We start from the raw sequence: 15,991 nt of genomic DNA, 5'->3' as shown, positions 1-15,991 counted from the left end.
GGTGCTTGTTTGTGTGTGTACATAGTATCAAGAAATTTCCACAGCGAAACTAAACGTGCGTCGAAGAAATCGAAGAAGTTGTCTTCATCTTCATCTCAGGTGCTGCGGAAAACTTTCCACACACAACACGCCAAGGCAGACGAAGAGTGGGCGAGTAGTGCGAGGTTGGGCCACAGCAGCGTGTGAGCAGTAATCGGCTGTGGGAAAATATTTCGCAGCAGCAAAAAGTGAAGGTGATTCAAGGAGCAGCGCACCGAGTGTTGCTGGTAGCACAACGTACCGTTCAGATTGCAGAAGGAAACAAAGCCACAATCGGTTCCGTGGAGGTCTGCAATCATCCATCTACCACACACAATACCTGCCCTTCGAACATAACGCTTGCGAAGTCAGAGGAAAAGCTGGCGCGATGGCTGACCAGGAGTCGGATATGGAGTATTCATCCGATAATGATTACGAGTTCGAGGATTACTACAACTCAGGTACGACACAGTACACTGTCCGATGAGATTAAATGTTTCAGTCACAACAACGTTTCTTTCCTCCGTCGCCAATAGAACAAAATCGCCCCAATGTTCAATCAGTCGACCTGCTTCGAGATCACCGAACGGCACTTTGCTTGCAGTTCCGGTCGGTTTGGTTGACGCGATTGAACGGTAGAGCACACGAAGGAAAACGTTCCGTCCGTCCCCTCTGATTTCTTTCCCTAAGCTCGTTCAGTGACCTCCGGTGGGATGAGTCTTACCAACAGAGGGAATGATTCTGATTCCCTCACCTTTTTATCACGATTTCGTAACCCTAAAAACTACATGCCTCGGATAGGTTTCCTTCTCCCTTGTCGAGGGAGATATGGATTTTATTCATGTGAGCAAATTCCCCACACTGAATGACTTACGTTTAAATTGTTTCACTTCCCTGTCGATCCCGCACATGTAGAAAAACAAGGCGGGAGCGTACCGTGCGCGCGATCGTTACGGTTGTTAGCCGCATCCATATATCCGTACGCCCCACCAAAAAGCCTTTCGTGAACCAGACGGTGGCTTGGAAGCATAAGAGATGGGTTACGTGCCTCAACATTGCTCTTACCGGCAATCTACTATGTTTTTTTCTGGTCAGGTGTGCATGGAGGAGATTTTACTGGGTTGCTTTGTGTGGTCCCTCGCTCTCCGCGTGCTCATCGGAGTGTGTAGCATCATCCGCTGGAAATGGGTCCTTCGTTGGGCTTCGCTTTTCATGCAGCACTGCCCCCGCGGAGGTCAATGGCATAGAGTTTCGTTCACCACATGCCCGCTTTTATGTGCTACCCTGCCGCGAGGTCCAAAAAGGCGCGCCGATTTTTGTTGCCAAGGCGAAAAGGGAGTATGGTGGTAATGGGTGAATGCCACAAAAAAGGTTATCGAAAATGTCGTGCGCGGTTTACTCACGCAATCTTTTCTGCTTTATTGCACGGGTTTTAATAGTGCCCTTTTATTTGGTTACGTTGGTTGATAATATTTCCACATTGTGGACATGTTAGAAAACTAATGATATCAACATTAACTATGATTCATGGATGGAAGGCTGTTGATGGTAGTGCCGTGCAAAACCCACTAAAACTTGCCTCCGAATACACAGCCCACACTTTGTGTGGACGATGCTTCAAGGTCAGTAGACCCGTCGCATCAGCAACACGATGGCCAAGGTCTCACGAAACTAAGCGATCTGGGCAGGAAAACTTGTTAGTAACATATTTTGAGCGGTTTCTAGTTACGTTTGCTTCCATCCGGAGTGGTAAGAACTTGTTACCAACTATCGGACCCGTGCCAAGATATGATGTTTTTAAATTAATGCTGTTAAATAAATCCTCTCAGAGTCAAAGTAGCGGTGGTTAGCCTTACAACTGTCAGCTCGCGGTACCGAACTAATTTACAAAAAAAAAAAAAACATTAGTCTATCGCACTCTCACACCGGTTGCCCGTGAAATTTTTCTGTACAAGGACGAGAGTTTAGTTCAACTATCAATGTTATTAGTATACGTCATTAACGTTTACACTTCCCCTGTATAGTTCAATTTTCCACACCGATCGGGTAACGTTGTTTTTCAGTTCATTTGCCCAACAGTTGTGCCATAAACATGGGCTCGGTCATGTTTGAACGGTACGTTATGTTTTTTGCAATTGAATGATGCTCCAATAAGTTAAATACTGTTTTTATTACATGTAGAAAATTGCAGTAATTCAAATTAAGGTATTACTCAAATAAAATAACTACAAATTACGTGCACTATGAAGCACAAAAAAGTAAACTTCTTCAAAGTCATTTGGCTCATTTTCCACTTCAATCCCACGCCCAGTCCCACAATAAATAAAGGGTTTGGTGACACCTGCCATAAACCCGTTTCACTTTCTTCGCGCACCGTAACGTATCTCCACATCATTGGTCACTGACTCATTCGGATTGAAGTTTGGTTTGCATTGGCCGTGTAGTAATGAATCATCATTTCGTCTGTCTCTCTTTTTCGTTCATTAATAGAAAAAAAAACAATACCATCTTACCGCACCAAATCTTATCACCTCAGATAAGTTGATGTTTTTTAGTCAGTCCTTCCGATGAATGGGTCGTTTTGATCACGAACACACATTTCACTATCATACAACATACCTAATAAATGCGTTGTATTAATTTCTTCGAAAAGAATATGCCTCAGTGAGCTTCGCAAAAATGCGTTTCCATGCCATCACATCATTGGCGTGAGGATGGAAATTGCATTAGCAACGGGTAGCAGAGTGGGCTGAATATGCTTCTAAATATAAACTACCACCCCGTCCAATGTCGTCAATATTGTGCCAGGTCAGAGGTTTGCAAACTTTTCTAGTTTGAGGACTGGATTAAATTTACCATTTAAGCAACAGTTTAAAATTTAGTAAATTTATTTTTTCCACTTTCCATAGTAAATTAGTAGGGATGTTTATACACTATATTATTTAAAGTTATTTAATGTGACCCTAATTTTTGTCATCATTTTTCGTTTAAAGAGCTTTTAAAAAAAATTGTTCAGTTGCAATCAATGGAGTATTGTTTTGACTTTTTTTAATTTTTTTCACATTTCGTTAAAATAGTTTACAAACTTTCGTGCCTCGTTATTGCTACTTAACGGACCAATAAATAGGTCAACTAAAATGTTTGTGCTGGATTTACCCATAAATACTCACTACGAAACTATGAATATTAAATAATGGGAAAGTACTACCAAAAAATTACAATTAAACTTGTTTTCTTCGAAAAGTTTCCGTTATTTAACCTGTAGATTTTAAGCACAATTGTCAAAATTGTCATTTGAAGCCAAAGATTTTTATAGCCATGAGTATCAGTAATGTTTTCAATAAAAAAAAAAGTTCAGTGAGGCAAAATGTGTAAAATAGTATGTTAGTTCACGTGTTTCATGTAAACATCATACAGGCAACAGTGCGCGAATGGGGAAGGGTTTTATCGTTTCCTTTCCTGCACCGATTCCCCACGTGGTGTCGAGCACCCTTTCTCGGTGTGGGGGGGAGGTGGAATGTTTGTCTCTCCGTCGTCGCCTACGAACGCCGCGTCGGTTCCGCGGGCCTTGGCAGGGTCGGTCATGAAATCGTTGAACTGCGGGAGGTCACCAGACAGCTAGACGGCGGTGGCAACCCAGAGCGGCTGATAGAGAAGATGCATGGTGTTGCCATCGATGCCCCACGGTACAGATGATCGTTCGACATCCTATTTACAACGATCGTTTTCTTGATCGACGTGATTTCAAAACTGAAAAGGAAAGCGATTGATAAAATTCAAGATCAGTAAGAAATCAAATTTTACCTTTTCAATGTTGTCATTGTTGTTTAAACACATAAACTTAGCAAGATTTTAGACATTTCGTTCATACGAAATTAAGCTACAGATTTTATCTATTGCTATTTATCGGTAATATGGCAAAGAGAAATTTTATTGGTTCATTTGAAAAGATGGATATGACAATGTGAGTTTTTTTATTGTGTCAAGGTGGGAAAAGATTGTGATAGAAAGTTGCGTTTTGTAACATGGCCGTGATATTTATTTTTTTCGAGTTTTCACAATTCTCCTCTTTTACCATTTGTGTGAAATATGACACTTGAGGCTGTGTTGCTGGTTTATTTTTTCCATATTTGATCTACACGTCCATAGTCGATGTGATCTACAATGAAAATTATCAAACAGAAAATAACTCTTGTTGGCAAACCATCTTTTTGTTATGCGGATCATTCACTTATACCACTTGTTATGCAATAAAGCTTTAGTTTAAACCAAGGTCCTTTAGAGATTATTTTATGTTTAATCAGAAAAAAATAATCCGTTCGATCACCTTCCTAGGTCATTGTTGGTTTCAGGAAATGTTTCTTTTTCCCAAAGACTTATGGGATCTACCGAACGTATTTGTGCGCTGTCTGTGTGGTAATCAAATGCTGTCCTCCTACATGGATGCAAATTTTCCAATAATTTGCGGTCGCACCAAATTGCGGCCGAGATGAGATGAAACGATATCTCATTTCAAATCACCACCCCTGCCCGTTACTTTGCTTACTGTTTAACCGCAACTGCCCTCAAAATGGCTTCATTCCACCTGCGCCAAAGCCGATGGATCAACGCCGTTCCCTGGGCCATTCCCACGTGGTAGAGGTTTTTCCTCATCTGTTGGACGTTTCTCGGAAATTGGTGACGCTCACGGATAAATAGAAAGGAATAATTTCTTACGAATTTCTCACAGATTGGAATTTGCCCTGCACAGCATCTGACCAGGGATTTCCTTACTGGTAAATTTTATTCCCCTGCTCAGTGTTTCTCATTTCTCTCGAAGTGAAAAACTGGATAATCTCAAATATGTTGGCTACATAAAATAGATTTTTTTTAGATAAATATAAGACTGTAACGGCTCGCTGTTATGGAATTTTTTTATCTTTCGTTTATTTGAAAAAGAAAATAGTATATTTCTTTTTTAGAAATTGCTAATAGGATATATCTGATCGGAAATATGAGTGTGTGTAAATATTGTATTCGGTGTGTTGTTAAAAACAAAACCCTTGGAAAACAGCCACCTCATTATCTCATCTTTTATAAACTTTCGCAAACATTAAATTGGAGGATTAAGTTCTTACAATACGCTTCACTGGGCAAATCCTCAAAACGTTTGGAAGTATGTTAGTCTTGATAACCTTTTGCGCGTCACGTGTAGCGAAACCGTACATGTTTGTAACGTTGTTTAGCGTTGCATAATATTGGTATAGGCCTAGCGCATCTATAGGAAAGAAAATAAGGAACGAAAAGTACACCTGAAGCCATACAAACTACCCCCGTTTGCCAAGGACCATAAGCGTTTGTAATACGTCAGGAAGGTCAGAAACACGCAGGACAACGGTCAGTGCAATCTCATTATTTATGAAGCCTCTGCCGCCAATGACGCCAACGTCTAGAAGAAGTCGGATGGTGGAACCAGTCTGGGGTAGCAAGTTCGCGATAAATTTAGCACATACAACGACGGCCAGCGACATGACTCGTGCGAAAGCAGAACTACTGAAGCTAAACGAGTAGTGTATGCTCTTTCAAAGCCCCTTTCTATTTAGTACCCCCATAACCCCCCTTCAGTTGCCTAGGCCGCCACGTGCCATCGAAAGATGATGACATTTGCTACAAGGCCAAGGGAACCTCCGAACAACGGACAGCGCGCGAACCGTACTGACCGGAAACAATGTCCACCGACGCTTGATGTCCTTATGTAAATCGTACATCTATTCCGTGATGATGGCTTAGAGGAGGCATCAAGAAGGGAGGGAGGGTTTGTGGATAAGCCTTTTTCCATTCCTTTGGCGTTTGCAAGGGAACGTAACTCAGGAAAGAAAAAGTGTCTACCAGTTTATTACGACAGCAGCGCTACCGCAGGATCATAAGACATTTTACTGCTGTTTCCGTCTTTGCTGCCAAGGGACAAAAATAAACACACTTTATTATTGGTTCGGAAGCAGTTTTCCCATCTAGCCCAGCGTTTTTTTGCGTGCGATAAAAGGATACATTCATTTCCAGCTTGTGCGGGGTTTCATAATTTAATCATTCAGCGGAATTTCTATTCTATTCTATTATGCCATTTTCATTCTGTAAAACGGTTTCTTTGGAATCATTGTGCTTACAAATGGGCCATGTTTCGTCTTTATTTAGGAGCATTTCTTAATCATAAGGGTTTCAAGTTCTTGATCAGAGGAAAATGAAAGCGTTATGAAAGGCCCGTAGTTTCAACCAGCATTACTCTTCTCGTATAATTGACTCCTAATACCTCGCTGTCGAGGCTTAGAGGTTAAGGTTTACATAACTCCAATCATCGTTGTTGGAATGAACTACTTTATCACGCTTTTTACATTGTATTCTTGTGGAGCCCAGAGTGGTGAACAAGAGTAAAACAAAACAGATGCAAATGAAACTAAACAAGTGCATGGCAGAGTTTTCGTTCTCGTTCTCTATAGTCTCACGATTTGTAGCTACTTACTCTGATTACGTCGAATAATAATTTAAGCCTTCCATGTATTGTTTACTTCAACGTAACTCGTTACAGTCCCCATTATCTACTGATACGGTCGTTCCAGGTATTTTGCTCGTCATGTTTAACACTAGAATCTAAATAGGGGATCATTTTAACACCAACGCTGTTTTCGATTTTAATATTTTGAAAATGGCTAAATATTTTTACAAAAAAGGCTTTTCTTAAAATCCTAAGCTATATATAAAACAAAAAGTTCAGATTTTTCTATTCGAACAGTTCCGAGAACCAACTTGATTATCCTAGATATGTAAACATACTAAAAAGTAACATTTGACGGATTTGAAAAATCTTCAAAAATATGAGTTATAACGTTTTAAAAATAGGGGTAAAAATGACCCCTAAAAAGCATTCGGGCAAGATTACAAAGAAATGTATTCTAAATGGTTGCGTTATACACGGAGACAATATTTATTGAAATACACTTCCCACGATAAACAATTTGTTGCAACTGTACAAATATTTCCTCGAAGACTCCTTGATTCCCAACTTGCAATACCGCATTTCCCTAAGCTCATATACAGCCCTATTGTAATTTACCTTTTCGAAGCACTTCTTAAAAACCGATGGAAAACGCTTCTGTGTTTTAATTTGTCCTTTTTCGTTGATCCTTTAAACATTTTACTGAATCCTGTGCCCCCTTTGCTGAGTATAATCGAGAGTCTAGTGTATTCCATAGTGGTGCTTATTGGTAATCAATCGTTTGAAAGGCATTGCCTGCCCGCTCAACAATCCCTCAACTCAAGTAACTCCCTTCCGATGGCCTAGATGTGTGGGATGATTGTAGATCGATCGGTAGCTGCTGATGTATTTACTCCTTGGCCCGTTTTAAGGTTGCAGATTTCCGTCCACGACACTGTGTGCGCACATATAAACAAAATGTTGAATTCATAAAACGAAGGTCTCCGAATCCTCATTCGCAACTCGACGGTATGGTGTTTTCTACCCCGTCGTAATGGTAAATCTAAACAACCTTGTCAGCTCGGACACTCGGAAGGCTCGCCGGACATGGATTGGGCAACAGCCAATGCCCGTTAGACGTCTAAGGTGAAAAGAAGAAGTAGAAAAAAAACAGATCACCAAATGTCAATGGCAGCGAGATCACACGGGGAGGTACAAACCATCCGGATCTCGCCGGTGTGCCTATGCCTCGCCGCCAATCGATTTGACATTCGACCGTCCGGTGGCCGGTGCTATTACAAGGAGAGAATTCGAAAAAAGAAGTAATAGTAAACAGGTTCAAAGATTCCGCAATAGGGGACGAACCGGATCGAAACCGTAGTGGAGCGTCATTAAAAAAGTAACATTCAAAAGAGAGACAGAGAGGGAAGCACTCTTTGACAAAGCTGGTGGAAAGAAACGTTTTTAAAAATTCATCTCAAATATGCGTGTATGTGTGTGTGTAGGTCCATGTGATCAATTAGCTGATTATGTTATTCTCTTCCATTTCACGCATCCATCGGGTGATGTTTTTTTTTGCCTCAGGTGAAGATTGCGACATCGAACAGATCGATCCGAAGCGTACCGATCCGGAGTACTTCGTGTACGAGTGTCTCGACGTCGAGGAGGTGGAAAAGCTGCTAAACGAGTCGGTCGAAAAGCTGAGCACGCAGCTGCAGATTACGCCATCGCTGGCCAAGGTGTTGCTGCACGCGAACGGCTGGAACACGGCCGAGGTGATCGAGCGGTACCGGAACAACGCGTCCTTTCTGCTGGTCAGTGCACGCATCAAACCGCCAGCAGTGCCGGTAGTAGTGGCAACGGCAGCTGCCGTACCGGCCGTCACAGCGCCCCTCACTGCCGTCCCATCGACGTCCTCGGGTACCGGTGTAGTTGTCCCGTCTTGCTCCTCTATCCCGCCGGTGCAGACGGTGACATCCGGTGCGTCAACATCGTCTCATACGGGGCTTCCGACGACGGCGGGCAGCAGTAATAGCAGTAGTAGCAATAGTATTAACAATAGTAGTACCAGCAGTACCAGCAGCAGCAGCAACACCATCAGTAGCAATACGAGTAACAGTAGCAGTAAATCACTACATGCCGTTGGTCATCTGCTAACAACGACGAATAGCACTGGTAGCATCTCGCCAACTAGTATCTCCGCTACCACTACCACCACCACCACTGCCGCTTCCATCGCTGGCAGTGGCTACCGGACGCAGCTGTGTCCGGTGTGCGTCACCGTACAATCCATCGATAAGTTCCACCGGCTGTCCTGTCAGCACGCGTTCTGTCGCGACTGCTGGGCGATGCACTTCGAGATTCAGATCGGGCAGGGCATTTCGACGCAGATCGAGTGCATGGAGCAGCGGTGTGACGTGCGCGTCCCGGAGGATCTGGTGCTGACGCTGCTCAACCGGCCGATGCTGCGCGACAAGTACCAGCAGTTTGCTTTCGCCGACTACGTCAAGTCCCATCCGGAGTTGCGCTTCTGTCCCGGTCCCAACTGTCAGGTGAGAAGGAAAAGATTTCGAAAATGAATTTGGGGGCAAAATATGGGTCCCATTGCAAATAATGCAAAAGTGGGTTCACTTTAATGTGCAACTGAAAAGAATGATTCCTCCGAATGAATGAAAAGAATTGCCTTTCCCAGTCGAAAATCATACTGCTGGGAGGATTGCTTTGATACGCACTTGTTTTCCGATGCGAAAAAGCGATCGTCGCCTACCTTAATGACTTCAACTTTAGAATTGTTTGAATGTTCTCAAATGTTCTGTTATCTCTGTTACGCGAAAGCATCTCTGTTTTTTATCGCATGTATGTAAAGAATTCCGTGACGCTATGTGTCTTGAAACATTGTATTGCAGACTAGTTTTATCTGTTATTGAATTTGCGTCAGTGGTTTGGTAATTTATTCATAGAAATAGAATCGCTCGTTTGGAAGCAGGGCAGCGTAGTATTACTCGTGTAGTCATTGACCGTCTTCCGTGGTGCAACGACCCTTCCCTTCCGGACTACCCAACTCGGTGCCTTCTACTTGGCATAAACACGGAACAGTTGGTCAGTTCCTGTTTTGGATTTCAATATGTCTGCTGAATCGGTTAACCGCGTCTTACATAATGTTCGCGTTAATTTGTTAAGATTGGTTAAGAGATTTAAAGACCAGATAAATTAATAAATTTGAAATTAATATAATTAATAGTAATGGTTAATTTGAAATAGTTATAAATCTAGATATCTTCATCGTTCGCAAATGACTGCAGTTTTCTGTAGTAAATATTCTTCTTCTTTGGCGTAACGACCGTCTTCGGTCATGGCAGTCCCAGTTAAGATATTCTAGACTTTTTTCAATTTGTGTACGAGGATAGTCAGCCCTCTCGCACAGGGGATGGTCCGGTCTCGGTTGGGATTCGAAACCGTGCCGTAGAGGAAGGGTCTTGGCGCTTTTGATACGATTTTCTGACCATCCTAACCGCTCAGCTGTGGGATACCTCCGGCAGTAAATATCAAATATATTTAACATCAGTCATATGACAATACAATATTTCCCAAAGGTAGTCCTATTAGAGTATCCATTCAAGTTCCGTTATTGATACTTTTAAAAAAATGAAATATTATTTTTGCTCTACAAATTGTTAAAAGAGAAAAAATCACACACGATCACTCTTGTACCCCCTAACTTGTATGCTACAAAAAACACTCCTTTCATCGTTTCTTTTCTTCACCTTTCCAACGCACTACAGATCATCATCCGGAGCCAGGATATCTGTCCAAAAAAGGCGTTATGTCGGGTGTGCAAGACCGCATTTTGCTTCCGCTGTGGGACGGACTACCACGCCCCAACCGACTGCCAGATCATCCGCAAGTGGCTGACGAAGTGCGCCGACGACAGCGAAACGGCCAACTACATCAGCGCCCACACGAAGGACTGCCCAAAGTGTCACATCTGCATCGAGAAGAACGGTGGCTGCAACCATATGCAATGCTTTAACTGCAAGCACGACTTCTGCTGGATGTGTCTCGGCGACTGGAAGGCGCATGGCTCGGAGTACTATGAATGTTCCCGCTACAAGGAAAACCCCAACATTGCCCATGAGTCCGTGCACGCGCAGGTAGGGCTTCAGGTGCACACAAACCCAACAAACACTCCTCCCGCGGTCGTCCAACGGTTCTAACGAGATGGGTTTTGTTTTTGACGTTATTTTTCAGGCCCGCGAAGCGCTCAAAAAGTACCTTCACTACTACGAACGGTGGGAAAATCACTCCAAATCGCTGCAGCTCGAGCAGCAAACGCTCGATCGGATGAAGGCGCGCATCAACGAGAAGGTGATGAAGGGGCTTGGCACGTGGATCGACTGGCAGCATCTATTCGATGCGGCCGCCCTGTTAGCCAAGTGTCGCTACACTCTTCAGTATACCTATCCATACGCGTACTACATGGACTCCCGGAAGGAGCTGTTCGAGTATCAGCAGGTAAGCAGGATGCACCATTCAAGCACCTTAGTTTATCCGTCTCATCGTTAGCAACAACTAATACTCCTCCAATCCTTAGGCCCAGTTGGAAGCGGAAATTGAAAACCTCTCCTGGAAGGTTGAGCGAGCGGAAACGACCGATCGGGGTGAGCTGGAGAACCAGATGGACATCGCGGAGAAGCGACGCACGACGTTACTGAAAGATTTCTTCCCGGCCGACTCGTAGACAGTAAAACGGGGAAAGAACTTTCCACCCAGCAATATTTCCTCCGTGGCGTCGTGTCGTCGTCATCTTAGGAGTGGACGATGAAGATGGTATGCGTTGGAGAACCGAAAAGAAGCTACTACTAGATTAAATTTCATACAAAAGACACACGATCTTCAACACAAACAATCCCTTGTGAAACTATTAGTACATAGGTACACTCTATGTAGTTGCGTTAAGGATTAATTAGGAAATACTTAAGCGAATCGTGGTAGAGTGTGCGCTCGCCCGTGTTTGTTCCTCGAAAGTGCTAGAAAGAGAGAAACCAGGAACACAACGGGGAACCCGATAGCGAAACAACTGCAGCTTGCTTCATGGATGTGGACAAAGTAGGTTGGAAGAGCCGAAAATGGAACGGCATCTAAGGCTGCCAGTTAGTAGAGTGCCGTCGCGTAGAAATTGGTCCAGCTTACTGGAGAAACCGATGAAAGCACTACCACCACTCCCCGTCGCAACCAGTTTCATACTGTAGATAGAAGATCACGATGATGAAGGTATATATTGTAAACGATATATCGCAATCCACTATAGCGCATATGATAATTGCTGCTACCGATATGTTGCGATCTTAGGCGCTTGCATAGATAAACCCCAGGAACCCGATTGGTTTACGAACACTGACATTCTTCTGCAATAAGAAAAGAAATGCCGAATGCATCGTCGTCGGTCGCAATCTGCAACTCCTTGCGGATGGGCTTGCCGGTTGATAAAAGAGAAAAATGGTATTGTTCTTTATTTTTCAATATTGATGACACATGAAAGCAAAGAGAAAACAGCATACTACTTTGTCTTAACACTGACGGCTTCAAGGCGATTTTATTAAATTCGAAACTTTACACGATCGCTGTATTATTATTTAAAACTTTGAACTGACTTGTTGCGTCTATTTTTATTTGTTATTCCCACAGCGCACCGATGGTCTAGCGCAGGGGTCTCCAAACTACGGCCCGCGAGACCCTTTCCTCCTTGGGTAAATGTGGCCTAACGCTACGGTTATTCCACCCAATGCGGTCCGCGATAAAAAAAAGTTTGGAGACCTCTGGTCTAACGGAATCGGGCACGAAATGTCGGATCTTGGCAAACTACAAGGTCAAATGTTGAAAATTCTACTACTTGCTACAATTTTTATTTTTATTTTGGAAGATCACGGTCAACAATACATAAATGAAAATTTAAGACAATCCGAAATCTCTTTGTTCGCATAGATATCTCTTACCGTTTTTTAATAATTCAAGTTGAAAAAGTAAAAACCGGTTGCACTCATAAAAAGTTTAGACGTTAATCATTTAAATTACTTATTATCCTAAGTTGAAGTATTCTTTGACAAAGCAATAGATAAATGTGTTCTTTCCTTCGCATCCGGATGAAAAAAGGGCAAAACATGCTACAATTTGTAAGCGTTTCACTAGTAAGTAATCTTTCTTTTATTGATTGTTTTTTTTCGTACAAATCATCTCATAATTATATTTTAATAATAATCATAATAATAGTAGGAAGGCGCTCGCACATCTTTTTTCTCTCTCTTTCTCTTTCTGAAATGAATAAAGCAAAATATTTGATTTTTTTGTTCATTCTTTTTTCGAACAACTAAACAGAGTAAGTTTTACTGAAATCTAACCCCTTTCAGTTTGCCTCGCCCTTCACAAGTCAAACACGTGAGCTATCCATGTGTTTTAAACTCTGGTGTTTTTAATTTTTCTTAAAATTTCCCGGGGCGATGTTGAAGGGTTTTGCATTATTCTCACGTTCACGTACCACCTGCACGGAGGTAAAGGTTTTCCTTCCTTCCGTCGTCGAGTTGATTTCTGTGACCTAACTGTTTGTGCATTTTTTTTTTTTTTCGTTTAACTCTCGAGGCGCTTTGTTCTTTTCTCAACATTTCTGGGGAGGCAAAACAATTTCCCGTCGCGCACCGACCGGAAACAACTGGAATCTAGGGGTAAGCAATCATAAGTCACAAACTTAACCTAACTAACACGCGGATCAAAAGTCATGTCGGCACGCTACTCTCGATAAGCACACGTGCGAGTGCATGCCGTTTGTTGTAGGAGGTTTACATAACGCAAAGAACAATATATAAATCTATATAGAAACGAGGACATATGCTGCAACTTCCCAATGGACGCGCCCTTGTATCTTTCCGTGCGTTCCTGTGTGGCATTCATCCATTCGATCTTTCCAACAACCTTACATTCTCCAACCCGATCTGATACCGAATCCTGTCACCTATCTCGGCTTCTCGGTCCAATCCTCCGCCCATAGCAATTAACAAGATTTTCCGACTCATACTTAAACATCCCTTCGGTTACGGAAGGTGTGTCGTGCAAGGACTGAGTTACCAATATAAACTTTCTGCTCTTCTCATAACAAATTTGAAAACCAATATTAGTTCCTTGCTGTCCCTGTGCCAGTGTTAACCTGCAAACGAGAAACGAACCGTCCAAGAAGAACATACTCTGCCATCATTGAAATCAAAGTTAATCTAGGTGGATCGATCAAACAAAGATTTCCACACAAAGGTTCTTTTCTTATCACTCACATTCCGTGTACTCGAAGCACCCTTCCTAGGGCATACATTAACGGGGACACATAAATGTTAACACACAGTAGGCTGAAGGGTAGATAGATGTGTGTGTTTTTTTTGTTTTGTTTTGTCTAGTTTGCTCTATGATCCTTTTCTCCTGTTTTTTTTGTTCGATCTTTTTTGACTGGTTTGTTCTCTTCCCGCTCTAAATTGTTTCTACTTCATGCTACCCTTTTTTTAATCTGTATCGCTACGTGTCGATTCTGTTTTAAAAACTGTGTTTTCTTTTGTTACTTGTTGCACTTGAATGATATTTTACCATGTTTTCTTAGTTTTAGTTTTTCAAATCTTTTTTTTTCCCACTGTTTAGAACAGTATATTTTTTTATTAAATTGTCCCATTTGTTCTCACTTCTTTTCACCGATTTCCCATGCAGCAGCAATCAGACTATTATCTTGCCCTTTCTTTACATCACCCCTTTAGTATGACCCACTTTTTTTTTTCAAGTAGCTGTGTGCACGATGGCTAGAGCAAATTTTTTCCTTTTTAACCATCTTCATTGCCTGCTTCCAGCTGTTACGGTTCGCTACCTTATTGGAAAATCTCTTGGGAACTATCACTCTACTCTATGGATGTCGCATTTTTTATGTAGCGTTTCAGTTTGCATCTTACTACTTTAAGTCTACTTTTGATTTACGTTTAGTTTTTTTTTTGTTCTGCTCACGATGATTTTTTCCTTCGGTTTATACTTCTGGGAAACCAGGAATATAGTATAGTGGCTTACAACTAGTGTTGTGTGTGATTTTCTGTTTTGTCTATCCGTCTGCCTTGTCGAGTACACAGTGTCGTGTCCTCCCATTATTCAATGTTCATTTTACTTTGTTCCATTAAACTACCGTTCGATAGTCCTTGTCACTTATGGTTTGCGTATATTTCCTTTTTTTTATTTTACCTCCAGCCATATATTTATGGATTCATGTGTATGGGTTGTCTACAAGCCAATGTTTTCCTTTTGCGTAATAATGTGCCTTCTTTAGGACTTGTTTTTCAGGGGACGTTTCATTATGTTAGTTCAAAATTAAGCGCTGTTATCCATTTCACTACCAACCCCGTAGTACATTTCCGTTCTGTGTGTTTTTTGTTCTCTCCATTTTTTATTAATTCAATCTTATCTAGGCGCTCATGTTGGGTTCTAGTCATTTCAATGCTCATGTTGTGTTTTATTGCCATCTTATATGGTTGAATAATCGTACGATTCCTTTTTCTTTATCACCCATGTTTTTTTTTAATACCGTCCTAAGCACGCTCGTTAATCTCTAACTGACTCAATTAATGGCAAAAGGGATGTATTTGCGAGTGTACGGTATCTCTGTGCGTATGGATTTGAATGAGCAAAAACACGTTGGATTACTTTCGTAAGTAAGTGGCGTAACCAGCTGAAGTGATTTTTTATCCAGTGTCAACGAGCATGGGGGCACAAAAGCTCCACGGGCTCGGGAATAATGTCCCTTTAGTCCATATGACATAATAGCAAGGGGTTCAGTAGTTTAGCGCAAATGCAAACGTTTGCGCACGATCAAGCTATCACAGTCCGAATGCAACAAATAAAATAGCTAGGACACGTACGCCATATTTTTCTGCATCACATATACAACAACTCGGAAAAGCAGCTGGCTTAGGGAATGACTTCGACAGTGGCAGGTTAAGAGAAAATGGGACGATATGGATCGACGACGCACAATCACTTTGCAGAAGAAAGTGACCCTTTTGATAACGACCAGTGCCCGTTGTCCCTCTTGGAGGGAAAAGTGAGAACGGTCCACGAGAGCTGGCTGCATTGGAAGACATGCGAGGGGACTGAGCGAGTCATCATCATCATGTGGTAGGTAGTTCACATGTCAATGGTCAAAAGAAAAGCGACCTAATGCCAGAGCAAGCAACTCAACGATCTCAGGCATACAGAACCAAATAGATCGTGTGCTATGTTTCCGCCGAATTTGGCTTAAAGAATCCTACGCCGTTGTTGAGCTCTCGAGGATATTGATGCCAACACTGAGCTGAGTTTACCGAGTAACAACATAACGCTTACACCTAAGTACGACTACTCTCGTCCCTCGAATGGACACCAGTAATGTTTGCTTGACATATGACATCCTGCGCCCGTGGGCGTCGTTCTCCTGAGTTTTCATTATCCCTGTCCATTGGCTTACTGTAGATTCATCTG

The 15,991-nt window shown here is 42.3% G+C and overlaps 1 protein-coding gene across 1 annotated transcript; it reads left to right on the top strand.

Moving 5' to 3' along the window:
* The first annotated feature begins 21 nt into the window (after window positions 1-21).
* LOC131283461 (potential E3 ubiquitin-protein ligase ariadne-2) lies at window positions 22-11,543 on the top strand. The gene is made up of 6 exons (XM_058312772.1): window positions 22-479; window positions 8,051-8,405; window positions 8,712-9,018; window positions 10,249-10,617; window positions 10,715-10,978; window positions 11,058-11,543. Exons 1-6 carry the CDS (start codon window positions 407-409, stop codon window positions 11,202-11,204), a joined length of 1,515 nt encoding a protein of 504 aa, XP_058168755.1. The 5' UTR covers window positions 22-406; the 3' UTR covers window positions 11,205-11,543.
* Window positions 11,544-15,991: the final 4,448 nt, after the last annotated feature.

Source organism: Anopheles ziemanni, chromosome 2 (assembly GCF_943734765.1).
Source record: "Anopheles ziemanni chromosome 2, idAnoZiCoDA_A2_x.2, whole genome shotgun sequence".
Lineage (NCBI taxonomy): Eukaryota > Metazoa > Arthropoda > Insecta > Diptera > Culicidae > Anopheles > Anopheles ziemanni.
The sequence above is the reverse complement of the archived record's forward strand: the minus strand, read 5'-3'. Positions and strand labels throughout refer to the sequence as shown.

Coding starts and splice junctions, on each gene's coding strand:
- LOC131283461 (XM_058312772.1), top strand. CDS start 407: ATGGCTGACCAGGAGTCGGATATGGAGTATTCATCCGATAATGATTAC. Junction 480..8,050: donor CGAGGATTACTACAACTCAG/GTACGACACAGT, acceptor TTTTTGCCTCAG/GTGAAGATTGCGACATCGAA. Junction 8,406..8,711: donor GGTACCGGTGTAGTTGTCCC/GTCTTGCTCCTC, acceptor CATCGCTGGCAG/TGGCTACCGGACGCAGCTGT.